The sequence below is a fragment of the Accipiter gentilis genome, chromosome 14, assembly GCF_929443795.1.
Source record: "Accipiter gentilis chromosome 14, bAccGen1.1, whole genome shotgun sequence".
Lineage (NCBI taxonomy): Eukaryota > Metazoa > Chordata > Aves > Accipitriformes > Accipitridae > Astur > Astur gentilis.
In genome coordinates this window covers 10,692,763-10,719,042 of record NC_064893.1, presented here as the reverse complement: position 1 = coordinate 10,719,042, position 26,280 = coordinate 10,692,763, and the positions used below count along the sequence as shown (strand labels likewise).

At 35.6% G+C, this 26,280-nt stretch overlaps 1 protein-coding gene across 2 annotated transcripts in view; it reads left to right on the top strand.

Annotated features, from left to right (window-relative positions):
• ULK4 (unc-51 like kinase 4) overlaps positions 1-26,280 on the top strand; it is a 256,275-nt gene that overhangs the window by 46,545 nt on the left and 183,450 nt on the right. For both annotated transcript variants that reach the window (XM_049817203.1, XM_049817204.1), the window contains 3 exons: positions 5,034-5,141; positions 9,478-9,561; positions 20,843-21,004. In XM_049817203.1, the coding sequence (XP_049673160.1) occupies positions 5,034-5,141; positions 9,478-9,561; positions 20,843-21,004 (354 nt within the window). The remainder of the gene's footprint in view (positions 1-5,033; positions 5,142-9,477; positions 9,562-20,842; positions 21,005-26,280) is intronic.

Below are 26,280 nucleotides of genomic sequence, written 5' to 3'. Positions count from 1 at the left end.
CAGTGAAAGTAGTTCTCAAAATACATATTTCATCACAAAAGCAAGAGTAATTCTGTATAGCTATAGAAAGCAAATCTAATAAAGGAGAAAATGCTGTCATTATGTGTTCATCTTTTAGTGCAGAATTGCATTTCAACCAATGTGACTACTACTTTCTCAAGCTGATATATTAAAAGCTTTAAAACCTACTGATACATTTATTTCTTAAATATGAAAGTTAAGCTCTCTCTGGAATGGCAGGCTGTTTAAAATTCCTGAATAACAACTGAAAATGTTCTGAAAGAAGTTAAAGAAAACAGTTAACGAACATAGCATTTAATTAAAAAAAAGGGGGAGAAGGTCAAAGTTTGTTTAGTAGATCTTTTTGCTTTGATTTGAAGACTACCTTTCCAGTTTTTATATGATTTCTCTGTACAAAGATTGGAGTTGTGAAGCGGTTAAGGTCAGAATGTGAAGGAAAATCAAGGCAAGTTGAGGATAAAAACTCTTTAGTGCTCTGAGGAAGAAAAAGTGCTGTACTGCGAAATATATCTGTAAACTATTAAAAAAAAAAAGAAAGAAGACTACATTTTATAACTTTAAGGACTGGAAATTGTTATTTCCTGGGATGTTTGTTAAACTCTGTAAACCCTGATTATTTTAACTACCTGATTTACCTTTCACTTCCCTTTATACTTTTTGTGAACGTCTGTGATAGGATCTTCACATAATATTTTCTTGCAAAGTCTGCTAAAATTAGGCTAATTTTCACAGATTATTTTCTTTGAGCTTTTGAGACCTTTGTGTCACTATTTAGCTTCTTTCTATATAGATGCAAATGACAGTAAGTTTGGAGACTGCAAAAACATTATGAATTGCAAAAACATAAATTGCATTCCATATTAGCAAAGGATTTAGAGACAAGAATATTTGTTTACTGAGCAAGTGATTTTATGTATCTATGAATTTGTCATTGTAAAAAATTTAAACCTTGTAATGAAAACACTTCAGGATCCAGCAACATAGTCTACGAGTAGTTTTCTGATAAAGTTCTCTAGAAGATCATGTCTTGTGATAAATCTGAAGTGACCTTCAACATGCTGATAAGCATTGAGGCAGTTTCTTATATCAGGATAATATCAGGATATTCTGATATTCTGAATTGCAAGTCAGGGATGATAGTGACTTTTTACTGGTCCTCTCCCAGAAAACACCAGAATTTTTTGTCTCCTGCCTGCCATACCTTTCAGTTAAAATACTTTCTGTTTTGCTATGTGCTTGTTCTTTGTGGATAAAAACTTCAATTATGTTTTTACTTCTTTTTAATTGGTGGTTATGTAGTATACATGTGTTCCATCAATAATTTAATAATGTATTGCCTATTTTTATTGGGGTGTATGCATAATGATAAATTCACTATGTGCTTTGCAGTGATCAGTAGCCAATATATGTGTTTTGGCATTTACATTCATTGCTTTATACAGAATGGGATTTATGTTCAGTATCACAATTTTCTTTAGATTTCTTAAAGAAACCTTGGAGTAATGCTTTCTTTTTAGCTGCTTCTTGCTTAATGACTAGATGTGACTGTTTTGCTAGGCCTTTTGAGTAGTGGGAAGATAGAGTATGTTTTTGAAAGTAGAGAACTGGGACTATTTCAGATAACCTTTGCCTTTGTCCAAACACTTATCATGATTTGTGAGAAAACCACGATGCTGCTGTTGTGGTTGGTTTGGTGTTGGTGGTTTTTGCTTGTTTTGGTTTTTAATTATTTTTTTTCTGTGCTACCCAAGGTAAAGAGTATCTGTCTGTAACTCTGAAAAACTTTTGTTACATCCTTCAGTTACCACACAACCTCTTCAAAGGCATATCACATCAGATCTCTTTCAGAGGAAGGACTGTAGATTGTTTTGCTTTCCCCTTTGGGAATAAGTACTGAAGTGGCTTTGGCCCACAGTTTTCTAACAAGAGAAACTAAAGTTCCTTGGGACCTTTATTGTTAATTGTTCATATGGATAACAGTATCGCCTTTCTATCACTCTAGATCAAACTCCTAACCTTATATATTTCCCTTAGTCTCCTCCTGCATTCTTATTGTCCTTTCATCTACATCTGTTTCCTCAACTTTAAGCTTCCCATTTCCCAATCTTTTCCTGCTCCTACTTTTGTAATACACAAGCTATGCTACTTCCTTTGTTATGTCCAGAAAATGTGTGTATCTCTATTGTTTTCTTCTGAGCTGCATCAATCCTTTGTCTAGCTAGTAGCTACAGCACCAGAAGAAACTTCGGAAGCAAGACCTGCTGCTGTAGCTACAATGCACGTACATAATAAACGTGGCTATATTTTGTCATCTATCTTTATGTTGGTCCTTGTCTTCCACTTCAGAAAAATGCACAATGTGGCATTACAGTCAACAGTAGCATGTGTTCCCTCTCTGTGGCCTCATATTCAACCCAGGCTATAGTCTGTCTCCACAGCTCCATCCCTGTCACATAATCTCCCATGCTTCAAGTGTGTTGGTTAAGAATGTGAGTTAGAGAACAAATAATGGCAAACAAATCACATATTAACCACCACAATTTAACCAGATTATGTGAACTGCTTGACTTTTCCAGGTCACCAAGTAAGGTGATTCCAGATTTTAAATGTACTGTCTGAAATGCTAGTGTACACTGGGCTGTATGAGTATTTCAGCTGTGTTGAAAACCATTTGTCTGAGCCATCCCTCATGATTTACGTGAAAGATTCTGTCTATTGTGAGTACTTTTTTCTGTTTAGGGAAAGCTTCTTAACAGAGGCAAAACTATGAATGAAGCTTGTAAGTGTTAGGGTGGTGGGACTCTGTCAGCTGAAGTGAATTGAGCAGTTCCTTGAGTGTGCCATGAAGCTGGTGCTCAAGAGAGTTAGACTTGGATCCTCCACAGAAGCAGGAAGAAAGCTAGGCTGGTGGGCCCATAATCAGCACTGAAAAATTCCTATCTTTTTGTTGGATTAATTTGAGACCAGTCTTAAAGAATGGCTATCAGGTTCTCCATTTAAACATTATGTAAAGTCTGAGAATATCTTGGGAAATTGACTGCACAAAGTAAGTGGTTTCCCAGAACTGCTGCTGTTTAGACCCCTTGTGCCTGGCTTGTTTGTATTCATATAGGACTGTAAACGTTGAGGTTCTTGAGATGAGTGATAGAAGTCTGTGCTCCCTGTGCTCTGTATAAGAGATAATACAATACTTCCTCAACTGGGAAAAACAGCAGAGAAATTTTTTTTTAGCTCATTAACTCTTCCCTATTGTATATTGTATAGCCATACTAAAAGTAGTTTTAAACTAGAAGAGAACAATAAAAAGAATGTTACAGTGATCCAGTACTTATTTCATTATGATTTGATTAGTTATAAATTAGATACATATGAAAGATGATCTAAACATTTCTGCTTCTTATCAGATATTTATAGCATCATCAATATCTAAGACCTGGACTCAATGACTTTCGGATAGGACTGTCACAGAGCCAGTCCTACTTCAAAATATTTTTAAACAAGTCCATCTTAAAAAGTCCATTGTTCTCTACTAAAGCATAAAATAAAAACGTGAAATGTGCTGTTTAAAGGAGAAGGGAAGAGTTCTTAAGCAGAAGAATAAAATAAAATTCATGCTCCATTTGTTATACTGAAGGAGATCATAATATGATGGTTTCTATTGCCTTGTTTTCTGCATAATGATGAAATATGCAATAAGTATTATTATTTGCCTGAACTACTATTTTTTTCCTGTTTCTGTAGACTGAGATACTTTACAGCAATGCTTTCTGTTTAATTAAAAAAAAAATAGCACAAGCTACGTCACACTCCACATTTAAAGTAATAATTTAAAAGTTGACTTTTCTGAGGTTTAAAATGGAATAGTATGTGCAATATTACTATTTAAAGTACATAAACATAACTTCAGATCTCACTTAGCATATCATGCAAACTATTGGAAATCACTGAATTCATTCATAGTATCTGTTTACAGAGCTGAATTGCTGTATCTCATAAGTACTTTAGAAGTATTAGAACTAAATCCTTCCCAATAGTCAAAAGAACTATTTAAGGGACATAGGAAGTATGTTATATCCGTATTTGCTGAACTGTCTTCTTTTCCTACTTTTGCAAGGTGTGAATGTTTGGGAGCAGGGGGGACGTGTAGGTCCATCTTAATTAAGGAAAGAACTAGCTTCTATAGTGCTGTATGCTTGCTACATATTGGAGCACATTTGGTTTTTGGGGAGCACACTGCAGCCAGCAGATAGCATGCTTTTCAATTTAACATGTGGTAGCTAAATGGTTCTTTGTTTCTTGAATGAGTCCAGCATTAAACATCAGGTTGAAATCTGTTGCATATATGTATGGGAAAGTGATTTCTTACTAGGTCACCTGCACAAGATGAATCGGAATTTTCAGTTTCCCTCCACCCCCTCAATATAAATACTATATATATATATATATATATATATATATAAATGCTTTGCTAACAGAAACTCTCGAAGTACTGAAAACTAAAATGATATGTCCAGATCTCACGCAATGGGTCGCCCGTAAACTTAGAGGTCAGGAGACAAAACTTTAAGAGTTCCTATCTTCTGATTCAATATCTACACAAAAGACAGCATTTTCTTTGGTTTTGTTGTTCATTCTTTTTGTAACTTGATGGTGAGGAGAACTTTTAGATCTTCTGACAGAAACCTAGGAACAGCAAGTAGACTTTTTTTTCCTGGCAGATCTAATTCTAGTGTCCTGAGGGAAAAGGAAGAACGGATAGCTGACAATTTGCCACTTAGACTATTTCCTTATTGCATTTTTCTCCACGTTGCATATATAATCTGTTTAGTAATTATTATTTTTTTTGTCTTTCAATGCTTACTAAATCCTTTGCAAATGGCTCTTTAGCATAAATGAAGAGTATATCAGTAATATGGCATTTGAGATAAAGCTTGTTACCTTTAACAATTCATTTTGCTTGAGAAAAGATTATACGTGTTGTTCTCTGATTTTTTTTATTTATTTTATTTTAGGCAATTATACTTTTAACTGAACTCATCAGAGAGAACTTCAGAAATAGCAAATTGAAACAATGCCTTCTACCAGCACTTGGGGAGCTTCTTTACCTCGTAGCCAGAGAGGTAAGACTGTCAAGTGATCCTTGTAAATTTAACAAATGTGAAAAAAAATTCCCATGGAAAAATAGACGAAAAAAGCAAATCACTTTGTCATTTGTATCCTCAACAGTTTCTTGTCCTTGTATGTTCTGTGATACTTTTTCTACTTTAAGAAACATGTTATTCCAATCATGTACTTAATCTGAGATAATTAAATAGCTTTCTTCAAGTATAGATTTTTAACTTCATAAAACAATTTAATCAATCACCATAATGACTGCTGGCCTCCAAGTGGCAGATCTGAGGGTTAGAACATCTTAGCCAGAGACTTTGATTAAATAGGATGTATCAGGACAGCCTATGATACCAATAAATTAATATACCTAGTCCATATTAGATCTTATCCTAGCATGGTTGGAATTATAACACTGTGGAAAAGGAAATGAAATGATGCTGACTAATTTTAAATGGAATTATAGTGATTCCTGACTAGAACTGATTTAAACCTTCAGTCTAGAAATAGTAGATTCACATTAAAAATAAACAGCGGTTAGTTGTAAGACTTGAAGATGGCAGCTCCTCTGAAGTCTCACCTTTCTTTTTCCTTATTCAAAGAGTAAAATGTTTTCTTTTACTTATTAGACACAAAGGTGACTTTAAACAGAAAAAGCCTAGCCCTAGCTTCTCTGAAGCCTTTGTATTAACTGCATCATCTAATTGCTCTGAATGCTATCATGTTAGTTAACAGTCTGTGAGGTCACTTGAGAAAGGAATGAAAATACTAAATGGAGCTGTATTTTTGCTTTCTGTAGTTACAGCTTTGTTTTATTGTTCTCGTCCTCTAGCTCCTTTGCATGTTCCACAGGATGTAGTGCTTGTCTTTCTTTTTGTTTGTTTGTTTTGGTGAGTTAGCAAGCATCATCGTTTTTTGGTTGGACAATTGCCAAAATATTTGCCAAATACACAGAGTCACAGAACTTGTTCTCACACTGAGATATTATGTTATGGAAAATACATCCACAGTCGTAGTTTATTTTCATACATGTTAATACTTTCTCAGTTTTCCTTGGAAGAAAAAATTTGTACGTAGCATCATCAGACAGATTGAAAACTATATATTTTTAACCACTAAAACCCAAATAAACTTAGAACTCCACCTTGAAAATTATATTTGGCAAGAGTATTTTGCACTGCTTGATTTTATCTTGAAATTGACCTTTAGTGGTTGAAATAAATCTGTTTACACTGGCTCTATAACAGCAAAATGATTTGCGTGCACTGACCCAAATAGATTTTTTTTTTTTTCTTCTGAAAATGTCAACTGACAGATTTTTTGAGTCTATATGTATTTATGAACTTTACAGTGTTTGAAGCATGATAACTTGTATTTAAATGGCAACTATCTTTCAGGAAGATCTGTAGTAATAGGTTGCATTGCTTTGAGTTATAACTAAGAAATTATTACAGAACAAGCAGAAATATTTGTAATTACAGTGCCTTGAATTCATGTGTACAGTGTCTTGGTAAAATGTCAAAAGTATCAGTGTGTTTTGTGTGCTTGGAGACACTTTTTTTTTTTTTTTAAAAAAGCTCTTTATAAAGCTTTTCTTTTATCTGTTCTGTACCTACTTAACTTCAGAATACTGTAGTGTTGTAGGCATTTTGTTGCTCATTAAACTGCAGAACAGTAGTATTGAATGACCTTGCCAAGATCATATACCAAGTCAGTGGTAGTATAATAAGATGAAACAAAGTTTATTCCCGGTTTATATCTCTAAACAGCAAAGCTTTATGCCTTGACTAATTTAAGGAAAAAAAAATCATAACTATATCTAATTCAGTAAGAACTGTACACAAAATATTTTTATTTTTCTTTTTTCCTTGTTTTCTTCCATTTTGCTGTGCAGCCTGCTTGATTGTTTTATCAAGCTGCTAAATATTTATCATTTAAACTGTAAGTTTTGGGGGGCATGCTGATTTTATTTATTGATTCCCTCCAGGGTTTTGCTAAGTGTTTCTAGGTCCAACTACAATATTTATGTTAAATAATGATAAAGATTATTTCTTTTTCATATGAACATTTGGTAAATCATAAATTATCAAACTCTTACAATCAAGTTCAGCTATCTAGGTACAGCATGATTCATTAGGTTAAATACAGGATCACTGGTTGCACTCTGTGGCTTAGAAAATACTGGGAAAAAGTCCAGATAATCATAATGGTCCTCTGCAATCCTAAACTCTGATATTATATGTGTACTTGCATAGGAGATCTCATAAGTAAGATCTTACGCTCCACCTCTGCATTTTTTTCCCAAACAGAAGCCAAGAGCAATTCACAAGTAGCATGAGCAGACCCCAGGGAGGTTGTTCTGTTACTCTTGAGCTAATTGCCTTGAGGGAAAACTTTCAAGTTCTATGTAGTATTTCTATTCATTTTGTGCTGTTTGTGTTGTTAGGGTGCAGAACCTAAAGTTTAATCAAAATCAACATGGGCTGTGAGCAAAAAGTAGGAAGATTACCCAGTGTTTGATGATATATTTACATTTATTAAATGTTAAATTATGTAGGTGTGTTTAGGTAATTAACAGCGGTGCTAAGTTGCATACACCTTTTGCCTTTTTTTTATTTCTAACTAGAGAATAAACCTTGCAGAAAGTCATTAATGAGTCTGAAGAATGGAAGAACTATTAATTTTCAGGACTGCACCATTTCTTAAGGCTTTTTATTTTATAGTGCATTTAATATGTATGGTTACAGGAGAACTTGACAGAATTTCTGACTAAATTAGATGAATAAAATGAGAAACAGACCAATGCCGGTTCCAGCATATCTTGTCAGTTTAACTCTGTCTTGATTTCTAGTCTTGTCATGCCTTTTCCAGGTGGAGAAGATTCCAGTTTTCACTGTTAGAAAGTAACCTACCATCCTTTGAAACTTGGGCTGCATTTTCTTAAACTTACACACTAAGGCAAACTGTGATTAAATGTCAACATGTAGTTACTCAGATAGGATGAAGGAGGTAGAATGTGGTAGATCTGATGTCTTTGTCGAATGTCAAACCACTCATTATTATTATTATCTGTAAATTACTTCCAAGGAAAATTGTTCCATACCTCCTAACAGAAAGTTAGCAGAAATAAAGCTTAAAAAAATGGGAGATTTAACAAACTAATTTTCTCTTTTGATATATGTTGCAAAGAAAGTTTTGATTTATTTTCAATAAAGAAGGAAAATTAATTTTACTAGGCAATTCATTAATAGTCTTCCCTGCTAATGTGCCATGCTTTAATTAAGTGCCTGACATTATCACATCATATATGTTGAATTAGTGTAGGCTTCTCAGAAATCAGAAAGTTTAGAAAGTATAATTTGTTTCTGCATTGCTAACCCCCACCTTGCCCATCCTATGCTTTTTATTATAAACAGTTAATTAGAATGCTAAAAATAATTTGCTACTGTAGTCAGTAGAGTTCAAGAAATGTATGATTCATGAAGAAATTGTTGCTTATCATCCTTTGTCTACTTATTAAGACAAGCTACACATTGATTTCATCTTCACACCATCCAATGCCTATTATTTCTCACTTCCTTTCCCAAAAGAGGGTATTTTTTTCAGTTGCTAATATCTTTGTGTTACTAGCCTAGATATGGAGGTTGTTTTAGTTAAATCTTAATGATATCTAAGTGTCCTCTTTTAAACTTGAAGTTTTACAGTAGGCTAGCGTGGGGGCGGGGGACAGGGGGAAGTGGAGTTCATTAACTTCTAACAGAATTAAACCTGTGATTCAACTGGGAGGAATTAGCCTCTCTAACAGGGTGATTTCAAGGAAATATACATAAAGATCTTGGAACAGTGTTGATATGTACTGAAGGCTACAGTAAGTTTTATTAAACACTTTGTATCTCCTTGTGTGACTTTGAATACTTTTTTCCAAAGTAAGTTTGCCAGACAAAAGTAATTTTGTTTGTTTGGTATAATTAAATCACATTTAAAGAGAAGCATTACTACTCTTAATAATCAGTTGTCTCTTTCTGAAGTAATCAAAATGATTGAGAGGTTTGCAAGAATTTTTTTTGTGTGTGTGAATTAGAAGGAATTGATGAAACCCAGAAATATTGGGACAAATTCTGTTATGGATTTTGGAGACTATTTAAATAAGCTAATAAAATATCAATATCTGTGCTGCACATGAAATAACTTTAAATAGTAATTCTGCCCTGGAATTTAATATATTTTCTAATTTGAAATTAGTATAATATGAACCTTATTAAGAATCTGTTACCCATTTTTTATGTGACTGAGATTACTGTGATTTTTTTTTTAATTTAATCATTTGTGCCGTTGGCTTCTTTTCAGGAGAAAAAAAGGGAGCACCCCAGAGAATGCTGGGTTGTTCCCTCGGCTGCTTACACTGTGCTAATGAGGTGTCTCCGGGAAGGGGTAAGGCTCTTGCGTTGTCCTCAATAGAATTTCTCCACTGTAATAACCCTTTAGGCATTGTGTGAGCATTGTAGCCTGCAGCACTGCAGTACCTTGTCAACCAAGTATTGCTCTTGAATTTAAATAATCATGATAAGACCATGACCTAAGCAGATTAATGCAAAAATGCAGTGTTGTTCTCTGTACATTCAACATTTATGTATTGCTGCTTGGTTTTTTTGGAAATGGGATAGTAAATATAAATTACTGTTAATCAATCTGGAATTTATTAATGCTGTGGCTTTCTTTTGAGAAATGTTCTGACAGCTTGTACTGTCCTCCTTTAATTTGATTTTTGTACATCTTTAGTAAGTTTTTGAGCAAGATTTACTTTCTATTTTGAAGTGGCTGATAGACAGTATTTGAAAACTGCATTGTTATCCTACTGGGTTGTCAGCATTCTTTTGAGGCCAAAAAGTAGTAATTAGTTTTATTCTCATACATGTGCTGTGCTGTATTCTTCATTTTTCTCGGTGATGACTTAACTGTGTTAGAGAAGGGAAGAAAAACATGCATATAGTTCCAATTTGTAAAATTAAAGAGAATTGGGTAGAGGGTTTACAATTGCTATTTGTATGAGACCACTTGACATTATTTTTGCCTAAGGCAAAGCTCAAGGCAGAAAACATGTTGGAGGTTGCTGGAGGGGGGAAAGCAAGAGAAATATCTTTTTTTTTCTTCTTTTTTTGAGATCTTTATTGCCTACAGATTGTGATTAATAGAGGAAGAATCTAGATGCATATTAACATCTTCAAACCTTCAGGTGATCAAGAACACACAACTGTATGTGTATTGTGGACTATTTCCAGCTCATAATTAGAGTAAGATGTCATTCTAAGGCACATTAATGAGAAGCTATTTAATTATAAATTTAGTGATGTAAGACTTGCTATTTCTGAATATTCAGTGTAGAGAAACTGAATCGAGAGATCCATAAGACAGTAATTTATTCCTATAGAACAAAATAACTTCTTAGTCCTGAAACATGTCAAATTTTTCTTAATAATTTATCTTGATACATTTTTCTTGAAAAAACAACACAAAATAGAAATACATTTCCCAAGCAATACTTTGAATTAAATTTAATTAAGCATAAATTTAAAGTTATGTCTAGGCTAACCAAGTGCAGCTGTGCATTTCTACAGTTTCTGTTTGTGAAGATGCTTGAGGTTTCTAATGGAGTTTTAAGTATTTGTGCTTGTTTGTGTGAGTACAGTGCAAATGTATTAACACAAATTGCTCTGTCTCAGCTGTAGCAGCATCAACTTTCCAGAACAGCACAATGTGAACAATCAAAAATATCCGTAACTATGTAAAGTACTTCACAACATATGGAAATGGAGAGCGAAACTTACCACCCACTATTATTAACTTTTACAATTTCTTTTGCTACTTTTTTCCTCTGCTCTTGTAGCAATCCTTTTCTTATCCTCCGTAACTTTAGCAGCCACCCATCTTTCTTGGAAAATGATGTTGCAGCTTCTAAAACTAGATGGTTAAAATCATATTATTGTTAGACATCTGTTTGCAAGAGATTTTCTTTTTTAAGGAAGGGATAATCAGTTGTAACATAAGGTTTTGTGCCACATGTTTTTGATGCAGGAGTGGAGGAGGAATGAACAAAGATGGAAAAACAGAGAAAGATTTTTAAAGTATTCAATTCAATTTATGGTTTCACTTTTGCATATTTGTTTCAAAACTTGTAAGAGTAGGGCTACCAAAGTAGATGTATCCAGGATGATAGTATGTCAGTCTTTTCAGTGTATCACATTATTCAGTGAAAAAGTAGATCTCTCAATCGTTAGCAGCAAAAGTTACACAAAAATTTACTTAATGAATTTTTATGAAAACATCTGTGCAGTGCCATCAGACTGACTTAAAATATAACCACATGTCTTCAGAGATTTTTTTTTTTAAACATGTTTGAAGCTGTAAAACTGTAGAATACTTTAGGATGGAATGGACCTCTGGAAGTCATCTAATCTAGCCTCCTGCTCAAAGCAGGTCTAATTAGATCAGATTGCTTAGGGACATGTCTGTTTGACTCTTGGATGTCTCTAAGAATGGTGATCCCACAATCTCTCTGGGCAATGCCTGGACCACCCTCACAGGAATGAAGTTTTTCCTTGTATATGATTGGAGTTTCCCATGTTACAACTGGTGGCCATTGCCTCTTATCCTATGGCCGTGCATCTCTGAGAACATTTGTCTTAACTTCTCTTTATCCTTTGCTCAGGTAGCCTAGGCAGCAGTAAGATCTTCCCTGAACCTTCTTTTATCAAGGCTGAACAGCTCTCAGCCTTTCGTTGTATGTTGTGTGCTCCAGCCCTCTAACCAACCTGATTCCTTTCTATGATGGGGACATGAGTGGTGCTGTGGACAAGGGAAGGGCAGTAGATGTATGCCTTGACTTTAGGAAGACCTTTGACACACTCTCCCATACTCCCCTTATCACCAAATTGGTGAGATATGGACTGATTAAATGGAAGATAAAGTGGGCAGGAAAATTCACTCAAGTGATCAGTGGTGCAAAGTCCAGCTGGCAGCCAATAACTAGCAGAGATCTCAGAGATCAGTACTGTTTAATGTCTTCAGTAATGACCAGAGTGACCAACTGGGGTGTATTGTCCAGTTGGATAACACCAAACTGGCAGGGGGAGCAGCATCAGTATGCTGGATGTCAGGGTTGTTAGTCAGAAGGACTAGGACAGACTGGAGAAATGGGCTGACGGGAACCTCATGAAGGTCAACAAAAGTGAGAGCAAGGGCTTGCTCCTGAGATGGAATAGCCCCCTGCAACAGTACAAGCTTCCTAGGAAGCAGCTCTGCCGAAAGGGACTTGGGGGTACCAATGAAAAGTCGAACATGAGCCAGCAGTGTGCCTTAGCAGAAAAGAAGGGCCATGGCAACATGGGCTGTATTAGCAAGAGAGTAGCCAGCAGGTTCAGGGAAGTGATTCTTCCCTTCTGTTCAGCACTAATGAAACCGTATCTGGAATACTGTGTTTTGTTTTGAGCTCCCCAGTAGGAGAAAGATCTTGACATTCAAGAGTGAGTCCAGCAGAGTGCTACCAAAATGATAACTGGAAGAAAAATCCCTATGTTCAGAATTGCTTCTTAATTCATTGCCAGATATGTTATGTTAAAGAGCATGTTTAATATTTTCTAGTTACATTCATATAGTCTTTTCCACAGAGAACAAAGCACAAACTATGGTCACATGTAAAGAAAATTAAGATCTAGTGCCTTCCACCTTTTTGTTTGTAAGGGGAAGCAAATCATAAGAAAAAATCAGTTTGGACCTTTGGAGGTTTTGTGGTCCAGCCTCCTGTCAAAACAATGCCAGCTTCTAGTTGCATTCAACATCAAAGTTATATTAGGTTGCTCAGGGCTTTATCTACTTAGGCTTTAAGTAACTCCAGGGATGGTTCTTCTGTAAAGTCTGTGCCTATTTCAGTGTGAGACTGCTATCACTGTGAAGAAAATTTTTTACTTATATCTAATAGGGATTTCTCTTGCTACAACTTGTGTCCATTTCCTCCTGACCTTTTATTGGAAGACTCTTGTGCCATCTTCTCTATAATGATCTGTGAGGTGTTGGAAAACACCCATTATATCCTTAGATGTCTTTTCTTTGGGCTGGACAAACTTAGCTCTCTTAGCCTGTCCTTAATCATCATGTGCTTCTGGCCCTCAGTCATCTTGGTGGCCCTCCTCTGGACTAAATGCCATATGTCAAAGTCCACCTTACAATGGGAAACTAAACTGGGACACAGTAGGCCAGAAAGTCTCATGTTTTGGAATACAAGTGAAAAAACACCTTTCTCAGCCAGCTGGCAGCACTGATATGTATGCAGCCTAGTATGCAGTTAACCTTTGTTGCCACAAGGGAACACTGCTGATTCACATTGAAATTGTTCTGTTGACGCTCCAGGTCCTTCTCTGCCCCACTGCTTTATGGGAGTTATTCCACCCTGGGTGTAAGACTTTGCATTTCACTGCCCATTCCTCCAGCTTAAAATCCTTCTGTGTGCTGGTCTAACCTTCCATTGATTCAACCACTCTCTCTGAGCTTGCGTCATCTGTGAACACGCTACGATTAACAGCTTTGGCCCCAATATTGACCCTTGAGAGCCCCAGCTGAACTTTGTACTGCTGATCACAACCTTTGGGTCTGGTGGTCCAACCAGCTTTCTAGGTACCTTGTAGTCCACTTAAGTCCAGGTCTTTGCTATTTGGTTAGGTATAGGAAACCATCTGGAGAGCCTTGTTAAAGCTGGAGTAAATTAAACCCGCTGCTCTCTGTCAGTCCACTGAGCTGGTCATCTTGTAATTGAAGCTTGTCACATTGATCAGGTGCGGTTCGCTCTTGAGAAATCTGTTTTGTTACCAGTCTTCTTGCCCTTCATATGCCTGCAAATAGTTTCCAGGAAAATTTGCTCAGTAATTTTTCCAGGGACAGAGTTAGGGATCCCTCTTCTTGCCCTTTGGAAGGTGGGCATGCACTTTGCCCCCTGCCCTCTGTCAACAGGAGTATCTCTTGATAACCACAAAGTTTTGAAGATGTGTGCTCCCTCACAACAATGCTGACTGGCTGCCTCAGCACATTTATCTGCATCCTTTCTGATTCATTGGACTTAGCACGTCCAGTTTGCTTGAGTGTCCCCTACCTTTGCCTTCCTGTCCTGTAGGTATACTTTGCTCCCCCAGATTTTGCCATTTGGCACATGGGCATGGAGGACCTGAGAGCAGTAAGGATTACAGCAGAGAAGGCACTGACCTCCTGAGCCTTTTCTATGTCATTTGGCCCCAGTTCATTCAGCAGTGAACTCAGTTTTCCTTAGTCTTATTTTTGTTACTGATGTACCAATAGAAACCCTTCTTGCTGCTTTTCGAACCTCTCCAGTTTTCAGATTAGCGCTCTTTTCTGCTAACCTAAAACATGGGCTCTAATGTGTGTTGGTTTTTTTGGTTTTGTTTTTTTTTTGGTTGTGGGTTTTTTTGGTTTTGTTTTTTTTTTTAAATGAGTCAACTTTGCAATGCTCTGGTAGCAGACACAGAGCCTCTTTGTCCAGGCAGTGGGTGGCTTACAATGTTTAGTGGCTGATACGCAGGTGCAGCAGGGGAGCATGTGAGTGACACTTACTCCCCTGCCTCCTGCTGAGAAATAGGAGATAATAGAAATAGTTACAATGAATAATCTAGAATTTTTTAAGGTCTGACTTAAAATGAAGTTCTATGTAAATTTTATTGCTTGCACTAGTAAAGCATTGGATGTGAAAATACTGAAAATATTTTCTAAATTTGCCATCAGTGTGCTTAAAGTTCTTTGACTGCAGCTTAAGTTCTTAGCTGCTGTATTTTTCTTTTACATTTGTAGCCTGTAATCTGCTATTTATTCAATAAATTTCCCTGATCTCACCATTTATTACATGTAAACCAGCTTTGCATTCTTACATTTGTAATTAAGATATAATAAATTTAATTAAGTCATAAATTCATTTTAATTGTTCTAAGCTTTTTAAATTAAATTTTATGTCAGTATGTTTTCTGGAGTGAGTATTTGTATATGATCTCAGTTTTTATGAAAATGACAAACTAGCTTTTTGTAATAAACCCTGAATTACCACAGTGTGTTAAGTATATGCATGATAAATACTGGTATTTTTTATTGCCAGTTAAGAAGCTTTATTTGATGTATTTAATAAGAATTCAAGAAAATAAAACCAATTGATGTTATTCAGTACTATAGTTTATACAGCTTTGAGTTTTGTAAAGTAAATTAGCTGTTCTTCAGTTTCATTATGAACTACTCTGAAGTGTACTTGGATCTCTGCAGTTTTGTAAGATCCATCATTATCAGAGCAGAATTGCCCTCTGAAACAGAACAGTAGAGCAGGAAGGAGTTTGAAATGTGCATGTGTCACTTTTATTTGCCTATAAAGGAACAAAATGTTCAGAAAATGCAGGTAGTATCGTTTCTACATACCATCTATGCCTGAAAATCTAACAGTGACAAAAAGTGTACATATAGGTGAAAGGAGTTTTAGGATGGTAGAGTGGAAGATTGGGAAAGTCTTTTATCTGTAGGGGATCACAAGCTCAGATTTCCTGCACTTCAATGTTGTTACCTTGAGATAGAAGGTGATTTTCAACTTAGGCAAAGAACAGGTGTGTTTAATGATGTGTCAAAATAAGGAAATTGGTGCACTCATAAATAAGTAAATGATAAGCCAAATTTGACATGTTTAGTCTTGGTATAATGTTGCAGTCTGTCAGAACCCATATAGTAAATATTCCAATATTTATTAACTAATCTTTTCCAACAACTGTTTCTAACAGTGACACAAAATGCATGTTCCAGGCATCTGTATTTATGTCCAAGTTCAACTCTTAAATATTTGTGTGCAGTCTCTAAGATAGCAGGGTCCTGATTTCTACAGCTGAAGTGCTTAGTTCTTACAGTTCCTGTGTTATGCAGTCATGAAAGATACTCTCCATTTCAGAAAGGACATTCTTAGTTAATATTAAGTACCTAATGCTAATGTGGCTACCCTTTTCCTTTCATCCATTTTACTTAGTTTATTCAAAACTCCTTTGCTAAAGTTACCCTTGTCTACTTCACCCAAAATGTATCATGCTCTTATTTGAATCTCCTAATTGACTCTGCATATTTTTTTTCTTTTCATTATTGCATTTCAGGCTCAACCTAATCTTAAGTGAAGTCTCAGCTTTAGTTTCTGTTTTACATTTGCCCATCTTCACACTTGCGTTCCAGTCAATCCTTTCACCTTTCTGCTTCTACTGTTTTCTCCCTTACATTTGCCCCTACCTTCCTTCAGATCTTCCTTTTAAACATTTTTTTCTGACAGTCATTTTAGAACTGATAATCTTTCCCATATCCAAACTACTTTTTGATGTCTTTTATAATTTTTCTTGTCTGATTTGGTCTTGATTATGTTGCTTTGACAAGGTCCTTTGCTGGAACTAAGTGGCGGAGTCAGAAACTGTGTACAAATCTCCTTTTAAGTAATCCTGTGTGAGAGCAGAGAGGAACCATTGAAATAGCTCTCAGGAGCTTTGTACCTGTCCATTTCTGCTTACAAATGGCATGTAAATATAAGGTATACAATTATATATAATTTTGTTAGTAACTTCATAGAACCTGGAAAAAATTATATATAGGCAATACACTTGCATTGGGAAATGAATATATACAGCTATAGCTAATTAGCTCTATCGGGCTTTCAGATTGTGCATAATTCTCTCATTTTAAAGCATGCCACCTGGAGAATGTATTTGAATCAGAATAGTGAGTGAGGTTACAAAGGATAATTTTCTGTCTCTTGGACGTGCAGAGTACTGTATAAGCAAGATTTTTAATAAATTAGAGCTTGCCAGTAAGCTAAATAGTACACATTTTCCCTTTTCATATGGACTTCTTCCTTTATGAGGGAGCAAGATATAATTCTGAGGGTTTTGGCTCTGAACTGATGAGGAATTCTAATAACAAAAGATAACTTTAAAGAATAATTGCCAATATATAATATAAGGCAGTATGATTTATAATGTATATTCTTAGCCAGAGCAGTTCCTTTACAGTGACTTTGGAGGAGAGGAGAATAAAACCATAACTATTTTCTCAGAAAGTATAGGACAGCCTATAGTATAAAAGTGATAATCTGAATCATATATATTCACACTTTTATTTCTCCTTTAGCTATCCGTTTTCTAGTTTACTGAGACAATTGCCTAGTGTATAAAAGCAGTAGTCTGATTCATACACATTACCACTTCAATTTCTTCTTCAGACATCAGGTTTTTAGTTTACTGACAGAATTGCCTATAGTATAAAAGTAATGGTCTGAATCATATACATTATCACTTTAATTTCTTCTTTAGATAACAATTCTCTATTTACTGACAGAATTTTTAATTTTTTTTTTTCCACAAAAGGTATTTTAAATTTTTATTTCTATATGTTCCTCCTTTTCTGTGCAGATTTTATATTGCAAAGTGTTGCCACATGAAGATTTAATTCTTATAGTCATGAATGCTTAGGATGATACAGTTTTACTTCATTAAGTTATGCTTGTAGTTTCTTTTTATTCTGTCTTTTTAGATTAAAAGAAGTATATGGAAGTTGATTTAGAATAATGATGGAATACAGTGTTACTTCCTGAGTCTTTCAGCTTTTCCATTGTTTATGAGTATTATGCTTTTACTCAAGTGTATGTATCTATACACAGTACAATATAAGAAGATAATAAAATATTTTATCTTAACCTCTAAATTAAATTATGCTATTTTTAGGTAGTATGTTGGTTATTGTAGTAACTGTATCTTAAGTGCCTCCAGAACTTCTAGTGCACTGTTAAGTTTTTAATAATCAATAAAAATATCCAGTAGATATAGTTATTTCAAAAAATGAAAGTAGATTCTTTGATGACTTGATGACTTTGATTTGCATATCCCCCCCAATAAGAATAGAAAGACTTGATTAAAAGAAGTTCTCTTTTAGCAGTTTACATCTATTTACCCTTTTGGTATTTGCTTTCTCACTCAGGGCTCATTTTCACTAAGCATCCATGACTCTAACTGGGAACAGATATATCTGCAATTGTTCCAACAGGACTGAAAATTAGGAGCTTTATCTTTAAGTGTGCTTTATAAAACTAGTTGAAATCTAAACCCAGTGAAAGTAGAGTATGTGCTTCTTTTTGATACAGCTCTATGAATAGATTTAGATTTGATGCAGTTCATGATGGTGACAGAGGTTAACTGTTGCATGGAACTACTTTACTCATATCTTGAAGATCCATTGCTGTTCACTAACATAGCTTATGTCCTGGTAACATGATAGGATGACTCCTTTAGTTAGGAGGCCAAATATTAGTTTTGGTCAGGCTTCCCTTCCAGAGAGCTAATTAAGCAGAAAATGGTACAAGTCTTGTTGCTTACACAGCGCTCAGGAATAGATCTCAGAGGAGCTGAGATGGACAATCTGGGGTGGCAGCAAATGGAATTACTCTGACAGCCTCATTGAGTTTTTAGAGCACTGTTACGATACATGACCTTTTTATAGCCAAAGTAGCAGGACTATCTGGCATAGGGCATAACTCATTGGTGGCTGAAAGGAAATAAAGCACATCTTCAGGACCAAATTCTGCGAAGAAAAGCTGTAGTTGCATCTGGAAATTAATTGACATCAATAATAACTAATATCTGCTGTACAATGCTTTGATTACGATTTATTAATGGGATTATAGTGTGTTTATTAAGTGTTTCTGCCTGCTTAAAGTAGCACTGGAGTCCCAACTGATGTTTCTAGCAATCATTTCATATGAGAGATTTAACTTGAATTTAACTTGACTATTACCATTTCAATGATGGATACAATTTTAAAAGCATGTAGTCCATTTGATAAATCCATGTATTTTTACCTTAACTGTGCAAAAAAAAATAAAAATTGAAATTCAGAAGTATAATTCACAGAATGAGATTAAAAATTAACATTATTTATAAAAAGCTTTGCGAAACTTTATTTTGGTAAACATGTATGTGTCTTTGTGTATTTAGGTCTTTAATAGGTCAAAATGATACATTATATTGCAGTAATAGAAACTGAAAAACAGAAAAAACTAATCCTTTGGTTTCATGGCTGTAAGTCAGAAGGAAGACCATGGAAATCAGTAGGGTTTTATGAAAGAGTGTAACTGGTTTAGGTGGGAATTGGCTTTGGTATTTCTTTTAAGTATTTTGAGTGGAGCTCCAGTTCTTTGGGACAACAGGAAGGATTAGTATGAAAATTACGAATACAGCTTTTTTTTAAACAGCATTATACTACAGTTTCCAAATATTTCTACATCAGTGTCTATATTTTAGAATACCTAAGTAAGTAGAAGGAAGAGTGGATACTGAATATATTTTTAATGAAGTGTAAGTTCTCCCCATCTGGAAGGCTTTTGTACTGCTTTCTGAAAGGTTTCATTATCATTGCTCACAGTTGTTGGTGGTTTTGATTGTGAAGATAAATGTCAGAAATCCAAAGGTTAGTAGGATAATGTGGAGATTAGTTTAAGAAAGAAATCAATTAGATATTATGATGAATTATTTGTGAAGCCAGACTATGAGGTAGACTTGACAAATTAAATTGGTTGTCCTTCTTATATTAAAAATCACTCTTGCTGAACTCAAGAATGCCATTTAAGACATTGTTGAAAAACTTCACTTATTCATAGCTAAAGATTGCGATAAGGTGAGGCAATGCACAGCGAAAAAAAACACCAGCAATGAGTCTTCCAGTTCTGTTAATGTGAAGACTCTGCTTTTAAGTGAAAGCAGAGTAAAAAAACCAAACCAAAACACGAAAAAAAACCAACTAAAGAAGGGAGGTGAGAGAGAGACTCTGCTTTTAAGTGATCTGTATTAAGTTAAGCTTCCATTGGAGTCAGTAACAGTTTTCTTGAGAAAACTGCTGCTAGAACTGCTGCCATGTGATGTTCATGATGTGCCGATGGCTCATGATTATTCTGACACGATGGTTTTTATTCCCTGGACACATTGTAGTATGAATAGTATTATGTAGATATTAAAGCTACATGTGCAGTGGCTTTCCACAAATGATTTTTCAGATAAAATTATTTTTTTAGTATTAAAAAGATGAAGGATTCTTAAACATTGGCCAGGACTGTCTGTTTCAGAAGAGGAAGAGAAGGGAGTTACAGAAAACTTGACTTGCGAGAAGGCTTTTTCTTTATCCCTGGGGGTGGTTGTTTCTTCTGAATAAAGACGGTTTAATGTAATTTTATTTTTCCTAATGTAACTGTATTTCTCATAATGCTATTTGGAGCCTGTTGTAGTGATGAGTTTTGATACACAGACATTCATTCATAAAGCACTGATCATGGAGCACCTCTACATAACAAAACCTTTTCATTTTTAGTGACTACCTTTAATTTGGGGTGATCATTTGGAGCTGAAAGATTTTGTATTAATTATACTTGTATTAAATTATTTTTGCAGTAGAAGAGGAAGTGGGGGGAAGTAGGATCTGTAAACATAACTTTGTCACAAGGTGAAGTTTCCAATGAAATGACTTTGGCAAATATCAAATAAAATTAAGAAACCACACTAAGACAATATGCATGGAATAAAATACGGACATAGGCAGTAGTTTAAAAAGAAATCAGAAACATTAGAAACATTTGCGTAAGAGTGTTCCTTTCCTTTCCTTCCTGTAGGAAGACCGGGTAGTGAACCATTTGGCAGCAAAGATAATTGAAAATGTTTGCACTACTCTCTCTTGCCATGCCCAAGGATTTATTACAGGAGAAATTGGACCTGTCTTGTGGTACCTTTTCACACATTCTACAGTAGATTCTTTGAAGATAACTGCTGTTTCGGTAAGGAATTTCCTTCTGTGATATAGAAATGTTTGGGGGTTTATTTTGAAAAGCATTCTGAATTGAAACTGAAATGGTTTTGAGCATATTTTCTGTTATCTACGTGTATTTTTATATTTCAAATTACATTAAAATATCTTTACAAGTTTTCTGAAAATGGAAAGTGCAAGTATTGCGTACCGTCCAGTACTTATGAAAAATCCTTGTGATTCATCATTTTCAGGAACATATATTGTCTTATGCTGGTGTTCATGAGTTATGTTTGAAAAGTTTAATCTTTCAAAGAATCAATTAAATTCTTGCAAAATTGAAATGTCTTTTTTGTATGATGTTTTTATGTGAAAAGTGTTTATTCTTTTTATCAGAGACTTGCTTAGAAGACATATTTGAAATTGTCATGTTAATTTCTATAAAATTGTCAGGGCTAGTCTTTGCCCTGAATTTGTAAGTTAATATAAGATAACAAGACAAACAGAGCTATGACATGCAAGCAAAAGGTTTGGAACAAAAACATTTGTGAGGTAGAAAATACTTAGTAGGGCTGTGAGTTTAACCATATCTCTTGTTGACAAAACAAAACCCTTATCCACCAATACAGGTAATATTTTAGAACTGAACAATAAGTTGACTTTTTTTAAATGAAGTGTGATAACTGGATGCTCATTTCCTGAGTGAGCTCAGGCTCACTAATGAGTTTACTGTTTGCTTCCCAGATGGAAAATTGTAATGTTGCTGCAGCAGCAGTATGCGCTTAGACACATGTAGCTTTGGGATAACAAAAGATAGAGAATTAAAAATATATCTGAAGTGTGGCTGAAGAGATTAATGGTAGAATAAATTTATAATTTTTAAAAATATATGTATTCATTAATCATTTGCCTCAGTGTGTATTTGTGGCAGAGTCTTGCCTGGGAAATAAACTGCTTAAATATTGGGAAAAAGTGTTGACTTTTTAGACAGTAAACTTATTTAGTAAAATACATGTTACAGAAGCCTTTGTTCTGTGGCATCTGAAATTCCTTGTAAAAACTTAGTCTTAGAACTTTTATGGGTAGAGGATTGTCAGTCTCTAAAAATGTAAAATGGATGTGTAACCTTTATACAGAGCATTTATAACTTAAGCCTGCTTGTGAGTCTGGCTCGTAGGCTGCTTTTTCAGAAAGGCTCTTTTTGAGACTTTATCCATTTGATCTGTGAATTTCATGCTTACATCATGACTGTATACATGGTAAAAGACTGGAGATTAGAGTTATGATTTCCTTTACTTATTGAGTATTTAAACAAGTCTACTCAATCTTCTCTTCTACCACTACTTTTGCTGTATGGGATGTTTTGTATCTTGTGCTTTCAGTTCTTGTCAGTCATTAGACTGGCCAGTTGTTATTTGTTTGCTACTAGATCATAGCTTTTTATTTTATTTTTATCCCTTTCAACTTGTCCCGAAGTTTTCCTCCTGTTTCTCTGCTATCTACTTGGAGAACTTTGCTTCAATGTTTACCATTCCCTCAACTCCTTTGCCAGACTTCCAGAGCTGCTCCACTTGCAGGGGCCAGTTGGACATTTACACCTGTTTTGTATGCCACAGTGAACAGCATATCCAGAGAAATAGTCTGTCTGAACTACATTCAGACACTGAGCAAAGATCACCAGAGGAAATGCCAGTGGGCTTCCCCCACTCCCCCTCGAGAAGTCAGTTTCTTCTTGGACAATACAGTATTCTTGAGGTAGGCAAAAGCTTTTTTTCTGCTCAGTAAGATGCAGAAGTTATACTTCTGATTCTCAAGAATACACTTGTCGTCACTGCAGACTCACTAGGGCTTTTTGTAGCTGTCGGCTCAGAGGTTAGTATCATCAGTGCCATATGGTTTGCACACTTTGCCCTTAGATGAGGTTTCTAGTAACTATGAGAAGAGAGGGTTGTTGTTTTTCCCTCTCTACCCTCAGCCTCTTTTGAGATCCAAGATCATTCGATCCTCCCAAGGCTGTATGGTTGAGGTGAACCACTGAGAACTCTTTTCTTTGTCGTAGTATTAATGCTATGGGTAGCTAGGCTCTCTTAAGCACTACTGGAGTTGCCTTATTTTTTTCCCACAGCATCTGATGAGAAGAAAATCTTCATGCATCTTTTCTGGAAGGTAGGAAAAAATGTTGAAGAGGAAGCTAAAACCTGAAGAGCTTATTGTAGCCTAGTTTACTCCTTTTTTTTTCTTCTTCTTTTTTTTCTTTTTAGTGTCCATTGACAGCTACTACTACTTACTAATCAGTGAGGCTTTTTTAATTGCTCAGTTCAGGCAAACAATGCTGGCATTTCTGTCATCTCTTCCAAGTGAGGAGATTGAAAGTATCATAGATTTTGAGTTCCTTCACCTCTTGTCACTGCAGCTGTGATAGAGCAGCCTAATCTCTATGGGCTTCTTGCTCAACCAGGAACGTTAAATGCAGTGACATGTATAGTAAGTTACCATATTTACACCATAGTTCAAAATTGAATCATCTGGCACTCCAGGGTTGGTACTTATAAGACTTGCAATTATATTGTTTGGGCCAAGCTCTTACCTCATGATTTTTTTTTTCTTCCCTTTATAATGCAATGCAAATTCAAAGACTTAGTTGTCCAAGCTTATCAGTCCTCAAGAACTTCCCTAGAAGCCCTCTTACAGATGACATATGTTAGGACAAAGCAGTGTGTTTTAGGAGATCATGATAGCTGCAATTATCAGGATTCCCTAGAGAAATTCAACTGTCTGTGGGACATCCTTTCAATGGCAGTTGTCAATCTAAGTAAGAAAGATGCCTTTTTTTATCTTCTATTAATTTTTCTCTGTCAAAGTTCCTTAGGAATGCATGCTTCAGTGTCGAGGCTAGCATTTTCAAGAGACAACCAAATTATGTGTGCACACGGAGCTCTGCTGAGGCAAAAATTTCTTCAACATCTTGTGCAAATCTGCAGTATAAATGTACATATGAACAATATAAGCAAAAAAAAAATTGTTCCCAACTAACATTTTTTTCCTGTGAAAGCAGTAGGCTTACTGGAGATCATACCTTTCCCTTGGGTAGTTACTGAGATTTTAGTCATGCTGGAGGTAGGGCTTGCTCCAGACTAACATATTGGAGAGCTTTGAGTGAAAGCAGCAATGAGGGGGACTGCAAGAGTAAGAGACATTCACCCTTCTACATCCTTGGTCCAACTGCTTTGTTTCTTGTTTTTCTGGTCTTCATGTAAATTACTGCTATCCATGTAGCTGATTTCATCTCCTTACAGACAGATCATTTCACGCAGGTGTGCTTAGGTCTGAATGTGTTCCTGGATTTTCACCTCCACTGTTTTGGGGATTGTGTCCTTTATGAAAAGTCTGAGGTTTCATTATTTTATACCACATATGAAGTGAATTGGACAAGGAAGCTTCTAAAGTAGGATACACTAAGGTGGTACTCTAATCCTTTTGCTGCTTGGTAGTGAAACACTCAAGTAACAAGAGGGTGAACTTATTTGTTGGATTTATTACTCAATGCCTGATATAATTCATCGTTGTGTATTAATACTGCTGGGGTATTGGGGTACATAATCTTAACTTTAGAAAAAAATAACCAATCAATATTGAAATCTAGCACAGGCAGATCTTTTACCAACTGAAGTTTGTAGAGATTTCTGTGATATAGTGATTTTTAAAGTAAAACAGTAATGTATTCTCCAGCTGTATTGTACTGTACAATTCCTACATTCATTAAATTGTTGCTATAGATATATAGGCATTTTTATTCCACATGACCACATAAATTGAGATCCAATTGTATTTTATTATGCAGTCATTCCTGCCTTGTTTGAGTGTATCCTGAAGAATTTATTCTTGACTGACATCTATATTCACATGTAAAAATACATTTCTGTTAAGAAATACATGTGTCATAACTTTACCTAGAGCTAGCAGGCTCTTTGCAGTCTGCAAAGTATATCAGCAGTAAGGCACTATGGAATTTTACTTATGATTATTTCAATCAATAGCAAAAATATATCAAGAAGATTCTCTGTCCTTAGTCTCTGGAGTCAAGAAATGACACTTTACCTTGTCCTGCCTGTCAGAGGTGGCAAACGGGGAATGTGTCTCAGTATTTTTGCTCACTTTGGAGTCCAACATGCCTCAGGTAAATATCACATATTTTGCCTGTGGGAAAGCTATATCTTTTTATCGTTTGCTAGATTCAGAGAAGAAATAATTCTGTAAGATGTCAAAGTGACATTCTGACATGCTCAGCAGCAGGAATAGTATTTTCTTTCCAGTATACTGAAAGTTTTTATATATTTTTTTTTTTAATAATTTTTAAATTTTGTTTCTTCTCCCTGCTGGGAGAAAAGTTGCTGGTTAAGGCTGTGCAGAGAGCAAGGGCAGAGAAGCCAATTCCAGGAGAGGGTCTGCCAATGCCTTACTCTCACTGTGATCATTTCCTGTTCCAAGACCGCTGCTGGGAGATGATGGTGTGAACTCTACTCTTACCTCTTCTCATCATTGGTTCCCAATTCCTGCTCCACCACCTTTTGACCTAGCTCTATCTGTTCTCTCCAGATACTGGATCTACTGAAGTGATTTAGGATACTCTGTCTTGTATCCTTCATTAAACTCTATTTTCTGCTTTTCTGCAGAGGTGTTGGTTTCACTCATACAGCAGAGCACCCTGTGACGTACAAGCTAATGGGAGTTTAAAGCTTCTCCCTTTGGCTGTTGGTGGGCTGGAGCTTTCCTGCTGTCTCCAAAGCTGCAGTATGACCTTAGAAGACAGCCATGTCTTTCCTACCAGATCTGCCTGGAGGTCATCTTATGGCCTGTGGCTATGGTCACCCCTGTTTGACGAGGTCTGTAGCAGAAAGCTAAGGCATTGGCAAGTCTGCATACACCATGATAGCATACCAAGTTAGCTCTGTGTTGCTTTGACACAGTCTGTCCCCAGGTCCCAGAAGTTCACTGGTAATATGACCTTTGAGAATATGGTTAGTGAATGTGTGTACTTCCTGCCCGCTCAACTTGAGAACTTGGACTAGAGATGAAGGGCTGGATTGTATCCTTGGGGAAACAGAACATGCTGTACTAAGAAACTCAGATTGAGTGTCTGTGTTTTAAAAGAGGGGGGGAGAAGGGGCAAGAAGAAAAACAAAAGGCTGGAATCTATATTGGTTCCTGGACCAGAAAGGACAAGGAAGAACAGGAGCAGACTAGATGAACAAAATCAATAAAATGTCTGTTTAAAAATCATAAGTTCTTGATTTATTGTCTTTTATG